This window comes from Colias eurytheme, chromosome 13 (genome assembly GCF_061535395.1).
Source record: "Colias eurytheme isolate Ceu_HAF_F1 chromosome 13, ilColEury1 Martin Lab GWU primary, whole genome shotgun sequence".
NCBI lineage: Eukaryota > Metazoa > Arthropoda > Insecta > Lepidoptera > Pieridae > Colias > Colias eurytheme.
In genome coordinates, this window is record NC_142992.1 from 7607006 (window position 1) to 7625963 (window position 18958).

An 18958-nucleotide genomic window follows, 5' to 3' on the forward strand; every position below is an offset into this window, starting at 1 on the left:
ATTTTTGGTACATGATATCAAAAAATTATATTTACACTTATTCTTAAAATTAATTGTATAATTTATAAACATTTCATATAGTTAAAAGAAAGAAAAAATTGAAGCTGATCTATCTAAAAGGTATTTTTAAACAGTAAAGATTAAAAAAATTGTTTATATTTTATTTCATAATTAACTTAGTGAACAATTGAATACTGGATTTATAGTGTATCTCTCCAGTATGTTTTCAATGCCTTTCAAATATTTATAAATTGCATTCAATGCAAAAGGTAAATAAAAGCTTTTGTTACAATAATATTCTGCATTTATGAAAACTTATACTAAATCTATCAAGTTCTTATTTGAAAGCTATTTGCCAAAATCACACTTAAATAATTTTACTTTATCATTTTTTCTATAAATAATAATTATACCTTATCTACATTTGCTTATTATATTACTAAGTACAGTGACTCAAACAATTTAATCACATTGAATTGGTATTTGTCATGTTCAAAGTTCTGAATGACAATAATACAATCATCGTAACCATAAGTAGATGATGTCTATAAATGCGCCTACTTATCAGATAATTTGCTAACTTCCTCTAACTCGGCTTTAACAATTGAAAAGGCGGATGTTGCTGCTATTCTAGAAGAATTGTCCTAACATTGAATGACGATCAAGCGTATCCTCGCCGGTTGAGATTGTAGTAGAGTCCCTTGAGCGCGAGCAGGCGGTCGTGCGAGCCGCTCTCGGCGACGCGGCCGGCGTGCAGCACGCAGATGCGGTCGGCGTCGCGCACGGTGCTCAGCCGGTGCGCGATCATCACGCACGTGCGCCCCGCCTTCGCCGCGTCCAGCGCTTCTTGTACCACCTAAGAATCCATACTAATATTATAAATGCGAAAGTAACTCTGTCTGTCTGTCTGTCTGTTACTCAATCACGCTTAAACTACTGAACCAATTTGCATGAAATTTGGTATGGAGATATTTTGATACCCGAGAAAGGACATAGGCTACCTTTTATTGCGAAATATGTACCACGGGCGAAGCCGGGGCGGACCTCTAGTAATAAATAAATATTTCAGGACAATTTTCACACAGGGCACAATCTGATCCCATACTAAGCTTTCGCTTGTGTTATGGAAACCAGATGGCTGATAAACATACAATTTAAATAAAATACTTATATAGATAATTAACACCCAGACACAGAGCAAACATCTATGATAATATAAACTCATCTTAGTTAAAATGATTGAAATTGGCAATGTTATATCATTGTATTGACACGCAATGGATAATTAATGGGTATAATAATTATTCACAATCAAATATTAAAATTCATCATTAATGCAAATGATTACTTAATTCTTAAAAAAACTGCAGATGAATAAATGGAAAGAGAGAGTAGAAAAGTCAGGAACGGATGTTGGGCATGGGCATATGAATTTGTCAATTTGTTCTGCTTTATATAACTAAGTATGTACTAACTTAAAATGTTAAAAAAAATGTTTATGTTATGTTTATTAGGTGATCTAAAGCTAAAAGTGTCTCTTTCCTCATCATCTTTCATGAGGTACCTTGATGCAACATAGTCCCATAGTTATATGACTTAAATTGCAATATAGTAATTTTTTGTCATTTAATTTAAAGATCATTACAGTTATCTGACGCAACTAAACCTTACCTTCTCACTCTCTGTATCTAAAGCGCTTGTAGCTTCGTCCAATAGAAGCATTTTTGGTCGTCGAATTAAAGCTCTGGCGATGGCCACTCTTTGTTTTTGTCCTCCTGATAGTTGGGTTCCTTTAGAACCAATATTGGTGTCGTAACCCTGAAATAACATTTCATTGTCATATTATACAGATAGCAAAATGTTTATCAGCGTTATATTATTGCTGATAAATTTCTCATATGAATGCATCCGCCCTTGGTTTTTGCTAATGTACCTAAAATATCTATACAAATAGCTCTGAACATAGTCGAACAGAGTTAATTTATAGTCGCAGCAATGATTGAGTTAGAAATTATTTGAAATCCTTCTTTTGTTCTTTTTTCGGTGACGCATTTATATCTTATTAAAATAATATCAATATCAAGTTGCGACTATGTTTTTTGAAAGACAAATAAATTATTTTACATGTTTAACCATAGCCACTCACCGCAGGAAGCGATACAATGAAATTGTGTATATTCGCTTGTTTAGCGGCTTCTACTACTTCGTCCATACTGGGATTCCGGGAATTGTCTCCATACGCGATGTTCTCCCCGATCGTGCGATCAAATAAGACGGGTTCTTGTTGTACAAATCCAATGGTGTGTCTTAGATCGGCAAGCTTTAATTTCGGTAGAGGGATGCCGTTTTGCGCCTAAAATTATACATATATATTCCAATTATTAGAACGATCGGAGTATAGAATGTAATTATTTAAATAAATTAACCCATATAAGCTATAAGAAACACCGTAGAACCGGTAGTTAAAGAAAATTTAAATTAATCCAACTCATGCAAATGTCCAAATGTGGGTTAGTTGTTGAAAAAAGAAATAGCGAAAAGACACTTCTAAAAAGAAAAAAAAAAAATAGAAAAGAGATAGGTAAAAATATCCAAAATCCCTAAGTATAAATTTTCTGTTAAAATATTGCACGAGAATAATTTTAGGTAGCTGCAGTTCTTGAAAAGTAAAGTACGTACAAAAGCAACATACCACAATGCCTTCGTCAGGATCGTAATATCTTTCCAACAGTTGTATGATGGTACTTTTACCGCAACCGCTGGCTCCGACTAAGGCCACAGTTTTTCCATTTTCTATTTCCAGATCCAAACTACTCAAGACCTCTATGAGCGGTCGCGTTGGATACCTAAAACTGACATTTTGTAGGCTAGCTTCTCCAGTGCCTCTCTGAAAAAGTGATGAAATGTCAGCGATCTGTTTTGATAATAATAAATTTCTACCTTGTTTCATATCATATTAACTATAGTCATGCAACAGAAATTATTTTCATTTATGAAAGTTCTAAAGATATCATTTATTGGCCTTAATACTTACGAAGTTTTCTACAGCGGGTTTTTGTGGATCCCGGACTTTAGATTCTCTGTCCAAGAGGACCATTACACGTCGTGCAGCTTTGATGCCTTTCTGGAAATTAGGCGCGAAAGCGAACGCTTGTGTCGCTGATGCGGAACCCATGAGCAGTGCTTGTGCAGCCCTAAAATGTGAATGACGTGTGAAATAAAGAATCCATACTTCTATACTAATAATATCAAGCCGAAGCATATGATTTTTTGAATACGCTTATCGGGAACTGCTGGACCGATTTCACAATTTCTTTAGGTACCCCTTATAGACTCTAATACGTACCACGTGCGATGTCAAGGTGGACCTCTAGTATTAGGTAAGTATCGGAAAATTTAATGTTCCAACTCTCACTTATTAGTTGTAAAATTCAACACTTTTTACTAAAATTATAATTAATCAACCACACTCACTTCAATATAACACCATATTCTACACCGTCATACACCATGAGCGTGCCGCCATAGTACATAGAAGCGGCGTATATAAAGTTAAACAGGCCTCTCGAGAGCCCGAACACGACTCCGCGCCAGTGAGCGACGCGCTTTGCGATCAGCAGCGCGGGTAAGAGTTGGGCTGCGTAGTCCTGCTGGAAGCGTTGCTCGCGGCCCAGAGATGCTACCGTACGTACGTTAGCCACGGCTTCTACGGCAATCTGGAATTCAAGTATCAAGATGAAACTATAGGTAACTATAACTGTATAATAATTATAAGTGTTAGTGTAACTGAAACTGTAAGTTCTGCTACGGTAAGTGAAACTGAGTGTAACTAAGCGGAGTTGAAACATATTTGTTTTTATTCGAGTATATTTCTTTTACTAACGTTACTGAATCGTCAAAGTACCTTATATTTAGAATAGAAAAGTTTCTACAGAGAAGATCAAAAACATGAATTTCTAAATTATAGGTCAATGATTTAACAATTGTTTAAACTTTCATTTGATTTCTTTGAATGCAAGGGTAACAACATAAGCATGTAGTAAAAAAAATAACAATTACCTTAGAGCTCGCCTCCATAGTTTTAGCAGTACCAAACGATTGCTGGCTAACTATTTTCCCCTCTTTGTAGAGTACAGCGGCCAAAAGTGGTACGAACGTTAAAGCTACGAGACCCATTCGCCATTCGTAGAACAAAGATACACCAAGAGCGAAACTGAATGTACCCATAGCTTGTAATACCGTACCTATTCTTTGACCTGTTGCCTGGAAAAAAATATTAATAAATTTATTTTATATTCAAACCACAATCAAACAGTATCTATAACACCATTGCTGGTAACTATATTTGATCTGGCTCTGTATCTGTCTGATGTTTGAATTATTTAAAAATCATAGTCAATTGTGTCTGCTGTATAATCAGTGTGCTAAATCGGATTCCGAGTTGATAGAATGACAATGAGAACCACATTCAGAATAAAAAATATGAATGCTTTACCCCTTGAACCGCAGCTGCTTCTCCCGAAAGCCGAGCACACAAGGCTCCAGTGGAATTGCTTTTGTCATCAAAGAATGCTATTTCCTGATCAAGGACTCTTTCAAACATAAGTTTCCGTAAACGCTGAGTTAAGTATTCTCCAGCTACAGCGTACATTGACACCTAAAACGGTAGAAAAAAAATTAAATTACTGTATTCAGATTTCTGTAAGATATCTATTAAGAAGAAATATTGAGATCTATTTCTAGTAAAAGCTATAAAAATGACAAATGTCCATCCATTTTTTGTTTCTATCAATTATTTACAACTTTCAAGGTTTCAAATGTTCAAATTAGGTACTAAATGTCCATATTCTATCTGTTTACATTCACTTAGTTACCGTAATAAAATTGGCTATGCCAGATGCGACGCCGACGCCAACAAAAATGAGAGCATATTTTCGCACTTCTGATCTTACGTAATCCTCATCTGGATTGGCCAGAACCTGAAACAAATAATTGGTATATTTAAGACTAGCTTTCCGCCTGCGGCTTCGCCCGCGTTTTCAAAGAAAAACCCGCATAGTTCCCGTTCCCGTGGGATTTCCGGGATAAAACCTAGCCTATGTTACTCGTGGATAATGTAGCTTTCGAATGGTGAAAGAATTTTTAAAATCGGTCCAGTAGTTTATGAGCCTATTCATTACAATCAAACAAACAAACAAACAAAGTTTTCCTCTTTATAATATTAGTGTAGATATGTTTTTATTGGTATATTTAAGATATGTTTTTAATAATTGAACATTAAACAAAAAAGTAGGTAGTAGTAGTAGCAGGTAGGTATTAGTACCCCCCAACGGTCCAGGCCTTGTCGCGGCGGAGGGGCTCAGTAGCTCAGAGTTATGGCCCTCTGAGTGAAGCGAAATTGGACCAGCGAGGGGCTGAACGGCTGGTTTAGAGTCGGGGAGATTCAACCGGCCCGACGGCCAGGGCTAGGTGTGGCCCAGCGGCTGCTGTGTGCGGCGTGGGATGGCGGCCAGAGGTCGTGGCTTGGCGGACCCCGTGTCCACTAGGCAAAGGTGGCGCTGAACGGCAGTTGGGGTTGGAAAGCCTCGACTGACCCGACGGCAGAGGTCCTGTTTGTGGGCCAGAGAGGAGCCGGCTTTTATGCGGCGGTGGATGGCGGCCAGAGGTCGCGGCGCGGCGTGCTCGCTGGTTTAGCAAGCAACGCCGTGCAGCGGAGGGCGGGATCCCGACGCGTCATTGTGATGACGCGCGGAGACTCCTGCAGAGAGGTGTGGGGCGGCGGCCGCTGTAAAACGGCCGTCTGCCAACTCGTAATCCGGTCCGTGGGGCCGGACCGAGGGCCGCCATCTCTGGTGAGGTGGGGGCTGCGAGGTAATCTCTATAAAAGTGCGCCGGAGGGTCCCCCGACGTGTATTTCACACATCGGAGGACCTTCCGGCGTGCCCCCTCCGGCCGGACGGTGATGGGGTCGGGGGTTCGGGGGAACGCGGATGATGGAGCGGGGAAAGATCCATTGTCTGCGCGTTGGTGGCGTAAGCCTTCGTTCCAGCAGCCACCAGCGAGGGGGGTTCTAGTGGTGGGCCTGGAAACGGGCATCTGCTGGGCGGGACACGCGGTAGAGTCGTAACCGTTCCCGCAGTCCCGTCCAAAGCAGCGCGATGGAACAGAGTGGGGTTTTAGTCGGTAGAAATCCGACATAACCACGGTTCCATCCCCGGGAGCCGGGGGTATCTAAGAAGATTTCCCCACTATAAAAAAAAAAAAAAAAAAAAAAAGGTAGGTATTAGTAAGTATTGACTCTATAAAGTGTCTGTAGATGGAGAGAGTTTGATATTTTCAGGATTTATGAATGTGTGTATGTATAATTATTAATTATTCCTTACACATACAAGCAAAAAGCATCCACTAACAATTACCATACCAACCAAAACTTTTTGGGTGGACGTTGCAATTCAAAAACTGACTCAATAATTTTTGTTATTAATTTATTTTCATTTTTTTTTAATTAATCTAGTTTCTAAACCCACGTGTCTAGTTATTGAATTAAATACTTACACCAATAAAGTCACCCAGTATAACGCCAAGTAGAGGCATAGCAAATCCGCTCAGTACAGAAGCAGCACTTGCAGCTGTTATCGACCTCCATTCAGGCTTGTTCAGTTTTACAACATCCCAGAAAGTGACGTTCGGTTCGACTGTTTCTACAACTGGTTCCTGGAAATAAAGAGTTTGTCGTATAAATTAGTATAACTTAGTACTTTTTATGAAAAAAACATATACGAGTTACGAGATATTGCACTTAGTTAAAGTATCAATTAATGGTGCATGATTATCTATTAAATTTTACTGGAATCGATCAAACATTTATATTTAAGTAGGTAATGTTTTAAAAATTTTCACTCCACGATGGTAATCAATAAAAAGTGAAAGTAAATTTCATCAAAATCTTCCTTACTTGCATTTTATTATCCATTTCGTTGTCTTCATCTGCTTCGCTGACCACTGATGCAGTTCGCTTTAAAACGTTTCCTTCCTGGTCTGAAAGTTACAACAAGGTACCTCTATAAGTCATAGAAGTAAGTAAAATAGAGAACCTATACCTACCTATAAGTTTAAGAGTATAATGTCATCCTCGTGTAGTAGATTATTACTACGAGTAGGTACATATGTTGTTCTATCTGTAACTTAATCTTCAAATCTAATAAAACCTTTCTTTGCGTTAAATTCTTTTTACACTGTTAGTTACAAAGAATATTTAAATAAAAAAACTAACTGAAAAACATTTCGTGCCCATTTACTGACTGATGCAACTGAATCAACAAGTACCTGTTTCATTCAAGTCTGGAGAGTTCTGTAACATGACCATGTCGTAATAATGGCCCTTTTGCGCTATCAGCTCCTTATGGTTACCGCACTCTATGACAGTGCCGCTTTTAAAAACGTATATCTTATCTACATTTCTGATTGTTGTCAGCCTATGCGCCACTACTATTGTTGTTCGCCCTTCAGAAGCCTGTACAAGAATACATACTTTATATTATTGATTTGACAATTTTACAATTTTTGACCGCCACCTTGGTATAGTGGTTGACGCGTGAGCGTAGCACCGAGGGATCCTGGGTTCGATTCCCGGTGGAGACGAAGAAAAAATAAATGTCTCGGTCTGGTAGGACACAAAAGGCTGATCACTAACTTGTCCCTAAAGAAAATCGATCAGTGAAACAGATGTATAATGCATCTGCCCCCTAGTGGGGGGACATGTGACTTCACTTAACCCATTGACCACCGTAAGCCCCGATCGGGGCGAGACACAATAGATTTTCTATTGTGTCTGTGATACCAGGACTGATAGCCCTAAACCCCAGGTTCTAATGAATGAGATATGGACAACAACGCACCTTATCAAGGGCTCGTTGCACTTTGGCCTCAGAGGAGGTGTCGAGTGCGCTGGTCGCTTCGTCCAGCAGCAGAATGTGCGGGTTGCGCACGAGCGCGCGCGCGATCGCGATGCGCTGCTTCTGCCCGCCGGACAGCGACGCGCCGCGCTCGCCTACTAGTGTGTTGTAACCCTGAAAACACAAAAAAGCTTTCAAAATATCTCGAAACAACAATCCATAGGCGATAATTAAGGTTCTCTCTGTTATAGATTAACCCCGTTTTATTCAGTAAATGAAACCAAAACTTACAGAGGGTAGTTTCATAATAAAGTTGTGTGCGTTTGCTTGTTTTGCTGCATGCTCGATTTCCTGGTCGGTAGCGTCTTCTCGTCCAAACCGGATGTTTTCTTTGACAGTCGTGTTAAAAAGTACAGGCTCTTGGCCCACCAGACCAATTTGTTGCCGCAACCAACGCACGGAAAGGTTGCGGACATCGTTTCCATCAACGCGTACCTAAACCAAAAAAATATATATTGTTTAACAACTTTTTAACTAAGTACCTAAGTACCATTTGTTCCAATAAATTATTTAGTTTAATATTTCGTTTCAAACACGTAACTAATATTAATACATTTTAATTTGTTATCTCTTGCCGCGAATTTCACTTAAAAATTTGTTGTAATGATAATTTATAACAGGTTTTGCTCTTCTACATTATAATAATTTGCAAATTAAATACCTAACATTTATTTCATTCTTAGTATTTTTCATTCTTAGTATTTAACTAGTTAGTCCTTAGGCATGAAATTAACGAAATGCGACTCATGTTCAATATCCTTATACAAAATCATGTTACGTTATAATTGACGACTGATTGCAATTTAGGTTAAAATATACGTTATCATATTATTTTGTCAATATTCAAATCAGTTAGATAGCAATCAGCATATTATTGAACCTAATGACCGCGTATAAAAATAGTGAAAAGACCCGCAAGATAAATGTACGCAACTATATATTTCAAACATTACTGTACATGTACAAACAAAATTTTGATTAATAATAATTAATAATATACTCACACTTCCATCAACGGTATCATAGTATCTCGATATGAGTTGGATGATAGTAGACTTGCCACAGCCTGAGTGACCGACCAGTGCCACTGACTGACCACGTTTTACTTTTAATGAAACTCCTTTTAACACCTGAAATATTGATAAAGGTAGTTATGTGCTGTTTAAACAGATGAAAACGGAGCATAGCAGAGCGTATACCAACACAAAAGTTATGGTATATGGATCATTATAAGACGTACCTTAGAAAACAAAGATATTATTTTGCAAGTAGGTACTTAGGTTATGCTATTTTTATATTTTGTTATCATGAATGACTGGCTAGCCTTTATAGATGACGCAACAATCATAAATAAGGGTGACTCATGAAGTAGTAACAAGTAAACGTAATATTTTAGGGATGGATGAAATTAAGGGGACTTTTATAGATTTTTTTATGTGTATTATTTTATTATCGCTACTAACTGTGTCGCTTGGTTTATGGTTACACCCATGGACGAAACTATTTCTATAGCAAAGTAAATTCAAAATCTGTTCAGTGCTCTACGAAAGAGGACCAAACAATCCAAATATACCTACATAGATAATACATCCATCCATCCTCACAAACTTTCAGGTTTATAAATTAGTAAGATAAGATATAAGCGACGTTATTGTCATACTAGTTTAATAAAGGTTAAATAACTAATAAATTAATGAATTTAACTCACGATGATGATGAAATTCGTGAAATTAAATTAATTTGGTGTGAGACAGCCACTATGAACAAAGTCTTTGTATGAAATTTCAGCTACCCACGCGACTTGTGGTAGGTTTCAGTTAGGTACCTAATAAAAAATTTATTTATATGTAGTACTAATAGTACTGTATTCTTGGAAATTTGCTAGTAAGTAGTAACTCATTTAAATTTTCGATCACTTTCATAATAATCTACGCAAGAATGTAATCAGTAGTTGATAAACTAGATATCATGACAGTAATTATTTTAAATTAACAATGTATCTTAATCAATTAGTTATTAGTGTTTACTGATAAAATAAATAGAGTAGAAATTACTTTCCAAAGTCGTATTAGATTGTAGACTGAGTAGACCTACTTTCAAGCTTACGATTTGAGTATGAATATGCTAACAATCATAATAATTATTCATACCGACATGATCTTAATATTTAAAGTGTAGTAAAAGCTTCTCTTCATAAAATGTCTTCTAATTTCCATGATTGTTTTTTATCGAAATTTCATTAATGAATCAATCGAATACCACAATACCAATGATTATCAATTCAATTTGATAGGTATTTGATAATAATTTTTATTATATTCTAGTCTTAATTCTAGTAGACTTCTTTTGCTTATACGTACATACAGCAAAAAGATGTATGTACGTATTATCCCTTCATAATTTTTTTGGAAAGAAGTTCCTATTCGCGCGTTGCGAAAGAGGGCAAGAGTCAAGACGGAAAAAATTAAGGCGAAAAATTGTACGAAACTTTTTGCTATAGTTGTAAGCCGTGCCGTATGCGCATGTTTCTCTGTCTGTCTCTGTCTTTCTCTCTCTCATAGAACTTCGTTCCATTCGAAGTGTCCCTTGACACCTCTCTATTTTTAGTGTTTTAGTTGTTTCTTTTTTATTGAATTATTTTTAAGTACGAAATCAGTAACTTACCGGTACATCAGGTCTTGATGGATAGTGGAATACGACATCTTTAAGCTCAATATCTCCTTCTATAGTCTGTGGTACTGTTCCACGGTTCAACAATGGGTTGATGTATGGCACATTGTCAATTAGATTGAAGATCTGAGCACCAGCCCCCCGGGCTACACCAAATACTTCCATGAGAGTTGAGGAGATTCCGAAGTTTGCTGAACCCATCATTACACCGAAGAATACCTGGAAATTTATATGATTTTTTTGAATTGTAATGCATTTTGGATGCGCTAGAAATATAATTAAAAATAACTATCGAGAACGCCGAGAACGGATAAATTTTGATAAGCAAGTATATATTTTAAGTTACTTTGTATTTTTTATTGAATATAATTTTAAAATGATTTTAATTAATTAATTAATTTTATTTTCTTATTCCTTTATGCGCTCCAAAAGTTGAAAATCAAAAGTTACAAAGGTTACTTTTTGCACTTACAGCAACCATCGTGTCTACGTCGTAGTTTTCTGGCTCATTGACCATGAAGGAATATCCGAACCAGAAAGACATCGCATACGAACTAAATATACAAAAGAACAATGTTCCCATCGCCGTTCCATTGAAAAATCCTATTGGAGAAAAAATATTTTAAAATTGTAAAGATAAATATTTGGAAAATATTAATACAGAAATTTATATCTACCGTACCTAAATATTGTGTAAAGCTGTGATATACTTTAATGCAATAGAAATCGTTGCATTACTAATTTAACAAATTATATTTGTTGTTATAAAAAAATGTTTTTAATTTTTATAGGTACAAATAAAATCAAACTTTTTTTGACAAGTCATAAATAAATTTTATCATGTCCTCGTTTGCATGTACTCAACATTTATAAGTATATCCATAAAGATAGTAAAAAGATTATTTACAGTACAAGTTGGCGCTTATTATGAGACACGCCTTGACTCATGAAAATATTATTATATTATCTTTTCATGCAATTAGTTATGTATTATTGTTCCTGATAACAATATAATATGAAATATTTTGTAAGATATAATATAATCATTCATTAACGAGACTTTATAGCAGGACGTGTAACATAGGTAAATATTATAATTTAAATAATAATAGTTTAAAAAAACTAAAAAACACGCTTTTTATAAAAAACCGAACTAAAAAATAGAAAATTTTATCAAATTAGTGTATTGTCATCGGTCCTCAATAAATCTACAAAGTTTGAACGAAATCTGGCCGTTTAAAGTGGGTCAAAATCGCGCCCAAAGAAGTCGGTTACAAACAAACAAACATACAGGTGAAGCTAATATAAAGCGTGTAAAAACATCGTGATGATGTGTTGTTTTTTCAAAAGATAAACTTAATTTGATATATTTTCAATATAGTAAAAAATAAAATTCATAGATAAAAATACCTAATATTATCTCGTTGCGTGTTGGTTGCGTGACAATTTAAAATTGATAAAACTTTTTTTTTTAATTTTCTTATCATTCAATCAATATATATGTTCCTCTTAATTAATTTGAAATTTACCTTTTTTGATATTAATTTTCCTGACCTCAATCAGATTTTTATCGTATCGCTCGATTTCTTTGTGCTGTCCGCTGAACGCATATACAGTTCTTACGGCGGATATAACCTCTTCAGCAATGGCGCCAGCTTTGCCAGCCGCCACTGCCTCTTTCTTAGATAGCTTCGACGCTACCTGAAGTACACTTTACATAAGTAACTTTCTAGATAATGATAAATAAGGAGTTGCAGCTAATTGTAAATGATAACAAATGAATACTCATTATTAAGACATTGCTTAAAGTGTATTATAATATGAGAAATTTCAAAATTAGAAATCAAAGACAGGACAGTAGGTATGTACATGGGTAGGTAACTATGTACAGATTTTCCTCTGGAAAAAGGCTACTCAGTTAATATAAATTCATGTGTTATATGATTAAAATACATTCTTAAGTCGTTATAGATTAAAGACATATAACTAGACAACTACAAGGACTTACTATTCCAGCAGCCCCCACTAAGGTCAAGGTAACGGGGAACGAAACCAAACATAAAAGAGCGAGTTTCCACCCCTTCACTAAAGCCATTATTATCGAACTAACGAAAGCTGCTTGATAATAAATGAATGTTCCTAATTTCTCTCCAATTCCGTCTTCCAACTTCACGACATCACTAAAACGAAAAGAAATTTTAAATACACGATGATTCCATCAAATATTAATTGATTTGAAATTTGAAGTAGAAACATAGATTTTTATAATTAATTTAATTAAGACGATACACAAAAAAAATCCACTGCTTGGCGGGCGGAGTCTAATAGCTCGCTATCGCGAACGCCGGTGTGCGCGAAGTCATTCTTGCAAACTCGCCGCGCTGCCGCTGGCCGACTCGGGACAAACATGTATGGAGTCGTCATACAGTTATAATATTGTTATACATTTATTCAATTGTTGATTTATTGGTTTTATTTCCTTGCTTATAAACAAATAATCTTCTTTCCAACAACTACTTAGACATTATTAATAATTATTATTATTTCGTAATGTTTACTTTATTACAAAATAATACAGGTTATAAATAATCTTTAAAATAACAAAAAATATTGTTACTCTGAAAAAATGAAATGGTACTCAATAACGCGGACTACTGAATTGATTTAGATAAAATTTGATGCTGACGTAGATATTACATCATGCCCAGAAACGAAAGGTACTATTTCTGAAAGAAGTTATAAACCCTAATTCTTCTCAGTCAAAGTCAAGAGTGGAAGATATCACTAATACAGTAAAACTGATGCGAAACTTTGGATGTTAATTTGTATATTTTTTTGTTAGTTGTTACTTAATCACGTCAAGACTACATTACCAATTTTGATAAAATATAGCTAATTGCCTGGATTTACACATAGGATACTTTTTATCCGAACTGAACACTTCTGTGGGATAAAACAGGATTCACGATATAACCTAATTCCACGCGGGCAAAGCCGCGGTCGGAATGATATTTTTTTAAATAAAAAAATTGTTTAAAAAAAAACACAAAATATATTGACGCATGTATTTATTTTTTGCACTCTATTATAATTGTAATTATTCATTACAAATAATCAAAATAAATAGCCAGAACAAAGTTAGGCCCTGGTAGGGTAGGTACTAGGTAGGCAGGTACAGCAATGTGAGACGAACACTGGCTTATTTATACCAATAATAATGTATTATAAACATTAAATTAAGTTTACTTTCTAACAACAAAAATACATAATATTAGCTAATGTGAAAGCGAATCAACCAATCATCCCACAAAAATGAAATGTGCACACAAATATTCATCCAAATCGGTTCATGTCATTAGGAGGAGTGACTGCAGCGCCATCTTCCGGGCCCAATTGTGTTTCCAGATCACCCAGGAACTCAATTTAATATACTTACACAAAATTTTTCGAAATGACAACTCACATTACTATGTAAATATGAATATAAACCTGTTTTATTACTAAGCAATTTCCCGCACAGGTGTAGTAATTATAAATGAAATAAACATCAACATCAAATTCTTTATACAACATACTTATCTACCACCTTCTAAGAAATGTAATTCTTGAAATTATTTCGTATTTTTTTTAAATATAATACTACTCCAATGAGCTCCTGTCCCATATTATGTCCGCCATACTTCCACTAAGTTCACCATGATTTTTTATTTCTTTGCACTTTGTTGCTTTTTGCTAAAAATGGAATCATGCGATAAAACCAGTAGAACGTTGATAACATACATTTTTGACTGAATAAAGGTACTTACGAAGGAGTGGGTTCACATTGTGAACAATCAGTGGGTTTATTTTCCTTCTGGATTCCGGATTTCTGAAAAGATTATCTATGCTATAAATGAAAAAATCTTACACATTCGTTATGTACTTAAAACAGGGGTACATATCAAACATCGTCTATAATACAATTATCATCAAATTTAAAATAAAACCAACTTACTTCATTAATTTGTTCCAATTGTAAGCATTCTTTTTCTTCCAACCTTTATGTTTCTTCTTCTTATTTTCTTTATTGTCCCCATTTGTCTCATTTTGTCTTATCGTGTTGTCACCCTTTTTTACGATTGCGCGAGCGACACAAGTTCCCCGTGTGACGGCCGTAGCGGGAATGACTCGTGCAGGAAGTCGGGGTAGGAAGGTACAGGGCGGCTCTCGCTATATTGGCTGGTCGCGCGCTAATTTCAAGTATTTCTTGTTTATTTCAAAACCATCGCATATTTCAAAATTCTAAATCGGTAGACGTATAGGTTGTATATTTTATAGTTAATATCCAAAAAGTCGTAACTTTACGTTTGTTATTTTGAAGATGCCAGAGATTATAAAAAAATAACAATGAGAACTTTGTATTTTTTTTCTATCGAGAAAATATCATGGAATCATGTTTCTAAAACGGTAGACGTATTGTGTTACTATTGAACTTTCTTGTCAAGAATTTTCATCACGACAACTTTAATAATATAAAAATTACGAAGGTTTAAAAAGGGCCGTAAATGTTAGAAAAATTAATTCATCACCTTAATAATTTTTTATTATATTACTCCGACATTATTTTTTCTATGTCTTCATGCTCTCGTAAATGTATTTCGAAGGTTCTTCTTTGTTTTTAGGGTTCCGTAGTCCGACAAGGAACCCTTATGAATATATAAGATCGTACAGTCCGTCCGTCCTAGTCTGTCACAGCACAATATCTTCTACGTTTATGGATCGATTTGCATGAAACTTGGTTCAAGGATACTTTGGATATGGATCTCAATTTTAAAAATACAAAAAATTAAAATTAACTACCCTTTTTTACCTCCCCATACATGTAAAGGGGGCTGAATAATTTTTTTTTGAGCGCACCCCCTTGTGTGGGGTATCGTTGAAAAAGTCTATGTAAATGAGGCAGAGTTACCATCCGGCGACAGACAGAATCAAAAGACCGCGGCAATACAAAACATGACTACGGAACCCTACTTTATGCGTGGTCCGACACGCACCTGGCCGGTTTATTACTTACTCTGTCATTTTAGATGCAAAGTCACCTGTTTGATGTGTATCGAAGTATTCAAAGTCTTGGTTTAGGGCTGCTTTTAAATATTCTTGGCGTATTTTATATACCTGAAAATGTATACTTACTGAGTTATTTGACAAATAATATAAATGTAAAGTTCGTATTAATTATCTTATTTACTCAGTGGAATCTTCTTTCATGCAGTTGATACTTACTTTGCTAACTACGCAAGGAAAATTAAAGTCAATTGGGGCACAATTGAGATAGATGGCAAATTTATTAACGTATGAAAACATTTGTTTATGAGGTAGGTATATTTAGTATTCTCAAAGAACGTTTTCTAAGTTTCTAACATTTTTATGAATATTTAATATATTTTTATTCGAATTTAACGTGCTTTAGTTTAAAAATCGCTCTATATAAATTGTATCAAAAAGAATACTCAGTTACTAGGTACTGCATCCTCAAGAATCTAGTAATTATAAGATGCTGTTATTGTCATATTTTAAACAAAATATTACCTGATTAAATGCTGAATAATTCATCATTACGGTTGCACCATATGACAGAATTACTAACACAACCCCAACCACGCTGTTCCATATGGCAAAGTTCTGAACAGCTGCTAAGAACGTGTCTCCATCTGGTTGGCCTACGATGACTGATATACCGAAGTTAACCATGCTTTGGAGCAAGGATGAAAAGAGCAATGTATTTACGGGTGTCATGGCACCCGATATAATTGAAAATAGGATTCCAAAAAATATGTAAATCTTATCCGTGGTCGATGCGAAGCGAAACTGTCAAAAAGGATTATTATATTGTTAATATTAATTATTAAATTGTAACTGATTTTCTTTCAATTTCTAGAGTTTTTATAAAGATATCATCAATGCAAAGAATAATTATGAAAAAAAAAACGATAATAAAGAATTATTCAGTAGGTAAACTGGCACACTTACGAGAGTGATGAATGATATACTGGGTACCTCCGGTGGTGGGTCTGGTTCTGAATCAGTGGTACTGCAAATAAAACATACATCTGACTGATCTTTCAATGCAGCGCCCAAATTACTGGAACAATCGGGCTGAAATTTGCAGATAGCCTCTATGGTGCAGGCATTCACTAAGAAAAGATTGTGAAAAAATTCTGCCCCAAGGGCATAAAATACCTACTGGTTTGTTTTGACCACTCGGGCGAAGATGCGGGCAATTTATAATAAGTTATATTGATGAATTATTTTAGGCGGAATGTGTTGTAGTTCAAAGTATTAGTATAGTAAGTAGTTCAAAGATATTAAATATCTTCTTATATATAAAAATGAATCGCAAAATGTGTTGGTAAGCGCATAACTCGAGAACGGCTGAACCGATTTCGATAATTCTTTTTTTATTATATTCCTTGAAGTACGAGGATGGTTTTTATGTAGAGAAAACGTAAATATTATGTACCACGGGCGAAGCCGGGGCGAACAGCTAGTCTTATATATAAAAATGAATCGCAAAATGTGTTGGTAAGCGCATAACTCGAGAACGGCTGAACCGATTTCGATAATTCTTTTTTTATTATATTCCTTGAAGTACGAGGATGGTTTTTACGTAGAGAAAACGTAAATATGTACCACGGGCGAAGCCGGGGCGGACCGCTAGTTAATAATATTTATTATCATTTTTACTTTAGATAATTCGAGTTCCTTTTAATTTTTTAAATGTTACGCAACATTATTACTTTGTGATTAATTATTAGCAGGTCAACTTGTGTCTTGCAAAATGCCATTATGAAGTTAAAAATCCTTATTTAATTTAAGGCATACGATGTGTACAATTTTCTGAAACACATAATCACGTCACTATACACTTGTTTTACTACAAATCAAAAAATATAGTGTTGATAAAATTTGACCAATTAAATTATTGTTGGTACATAAACTTAGGTATAAAATATAAATACTCGATATTTCATAATTTATAATAAATAATCATCGCAAAGTATCGGTCGTAAGTAAAAATCAGAAGATAAATGACGATCATCGACAATCAAAATTATAATGTTAATAATTATTAATTCTTTGTCATTACGTATTCAATTGGTATCTACAGCTTTATTTAATTATAGAAGCATTGTAGGGTAATTAATTAGAATAAAATGTATTTTTAATGGGTTTTCGCAACGGTCATCACTTCATCAATTTGTTTGGTGGCTAGGTTGTATAAAAAATTGCCTCGCTTGGCGCGTTAATATTTAAATGGTTATGTACGGATGTACCTACATTAATTTTATAGCTTTTATCTATGAATGAGGGTGTTGGGGTGGCGATTGAACATCACACATACAATCATAATAAAAGGGTAAGTTCTAGGACCATTTTATACGAATTCAGGCAATCGATTGATTGTTATAGTGTGATTACTTATATTAGAATTTAGAATGCTAATATAGGACTCACCTACTCTTTCCATTTTTTTTACCAACTCCGGTGAATTCTACTTTCGACAAATCATTAACTTTATAACTATTCTTCGACCGACCGTTTTTATAGTCCACCATTTTTCTTAAATATAAATCACAATATTGTAAATTTTTGTATTTTTAACATTCACTCTGCACAAGATATATCGCGTTCACTGATTCAGACGTAATATCTATATTGATTGACTGTTATCATCTGATAAATTAACGTTTCGCATATCTACTTATAGATATCACTGATAGAATAATTCAAGCCATTGGAATAATAACATTTTACTTCTATAAAAGATGAACATAAGACGAGAATGTAATAAATTTCATTCACAAGTTGTGAGATAAATATTTCTCTGATAAAATACGTTGTTTATTTTCTTAGCGTATTCCTGACTTTTACGCTATTCGTGACCGATTGTGTTCAAGGTTTGGACTAAACTGTTTCAGTATATGACGCAATCCACAGTTTTTGTAAAACGAAAGAGAATTATTTTGGGATTATTAATGTAACTGTGGTTAAACAAGTCCATTATCTATTCATTAACTAAGAGTATTTCATAATGGCAGGTCGTGGGTTCATTGAATTACGATCTGTAGGTTTATAGATATAAAAAAATCCATAAAAGATTTTTTTATATGGAGATATTAAACCAATCTAAACGGAAAGTCAGTGCAAACCACATTTGTACAAAACCGTCGCTGAAAAGTGTACCTAACGTGTAAAATGTTTTAGCTGCCCCCCTAGTCAAGTGGCTTTCTGTTAGCGTAGCGTTGAATAGAATAGACTACGAATGTATGAGATTGACGTAAGCTGTAGATAAA

General features: G+C 35.0%; 1 protein-coding gene and 1 long non-coding RNA gene across 2 annotated transcripts; both read right to left on the reverse strand.

The window, feature by feature from the left end:
* Positions 1-26: 26 nt before the first annotated feature.
* Mdr50 (Multi drug resistance 50) lies at positions 27-18327 on the reverse strand. The gene is made up of 23 exons (XM_090109119.1): positions 18120-18327; positions 16635-16695; positions 16194-16472; positions 15679-15779; positions 12634-12805; positions 12155-12326; positions 11098-11228; positions 10620-10844; positions 8960-9085; positions 8187-8390; positions 7899-8069; positions 7327-7513; positions 6956-7038; positions 6556-6714; positions 4875-4979; positions 4496-4657; positions 4060-4263; positions 3475-3716; positions 3035-3194; positions 2693-2887; positions 2147-2353; positions 1672-1818; positions 27-856 (listed from the first exon to the last, which is right to left on the reverse strand). The coding sequence occupies exons 1-23, from the start codon at positions 18218-18220 to the stop codon at positions 662-664; spliced, it is 3789 nt and encodes a 1262-aa protein (XP_089965245.1). The 5' UTR covers positions 18221-18327; the 3' UTR covers positions 27-661.
* On the reverse strand, positions 12906-14770 carry LOC149903514 (uncharacterized). The gene is made up of 3 exons (XR_016457427.1): positions 14620-14770; positions 14432-14493; positions 12906-14357 (listed from the first exon to the last, which is right to left on the reverse strand). It is a non-coding gene; the product is annotated as an uncharacterized LOC149903514 (long non-coding RNA).
* Positions 18328-18958: the final 631 nt, after the last annotated feature.

What these genes read in the sequence shown, in the direction of transcription:
- Mdr50 (XM_090109119.1), bottom strand. Translation starts at nt 18,220, where the DNA reads ATGGTGGACTATAAAAACGGTCGGTCGAAGAATAGTTATAAAGTTAAT. An exon ending in TTTGCATCTAAAATGACAGA is followed by an intron (nt 12,806 to 15,678) that starts GTAAGTAATAAA and finishes TTTTCGTTTTAG; the next exon opens with TGATGTCGTGAAGTTGGAAG. An exon ending in GAATATGGTGTTATATTGAA is followed by an intron (nt 3,195 to 3,474) that starts GTGAGTGTGGTT and finishes TTCACATTTTAG; the next exon opens with GGCTGCACAAGCACTGCTCA.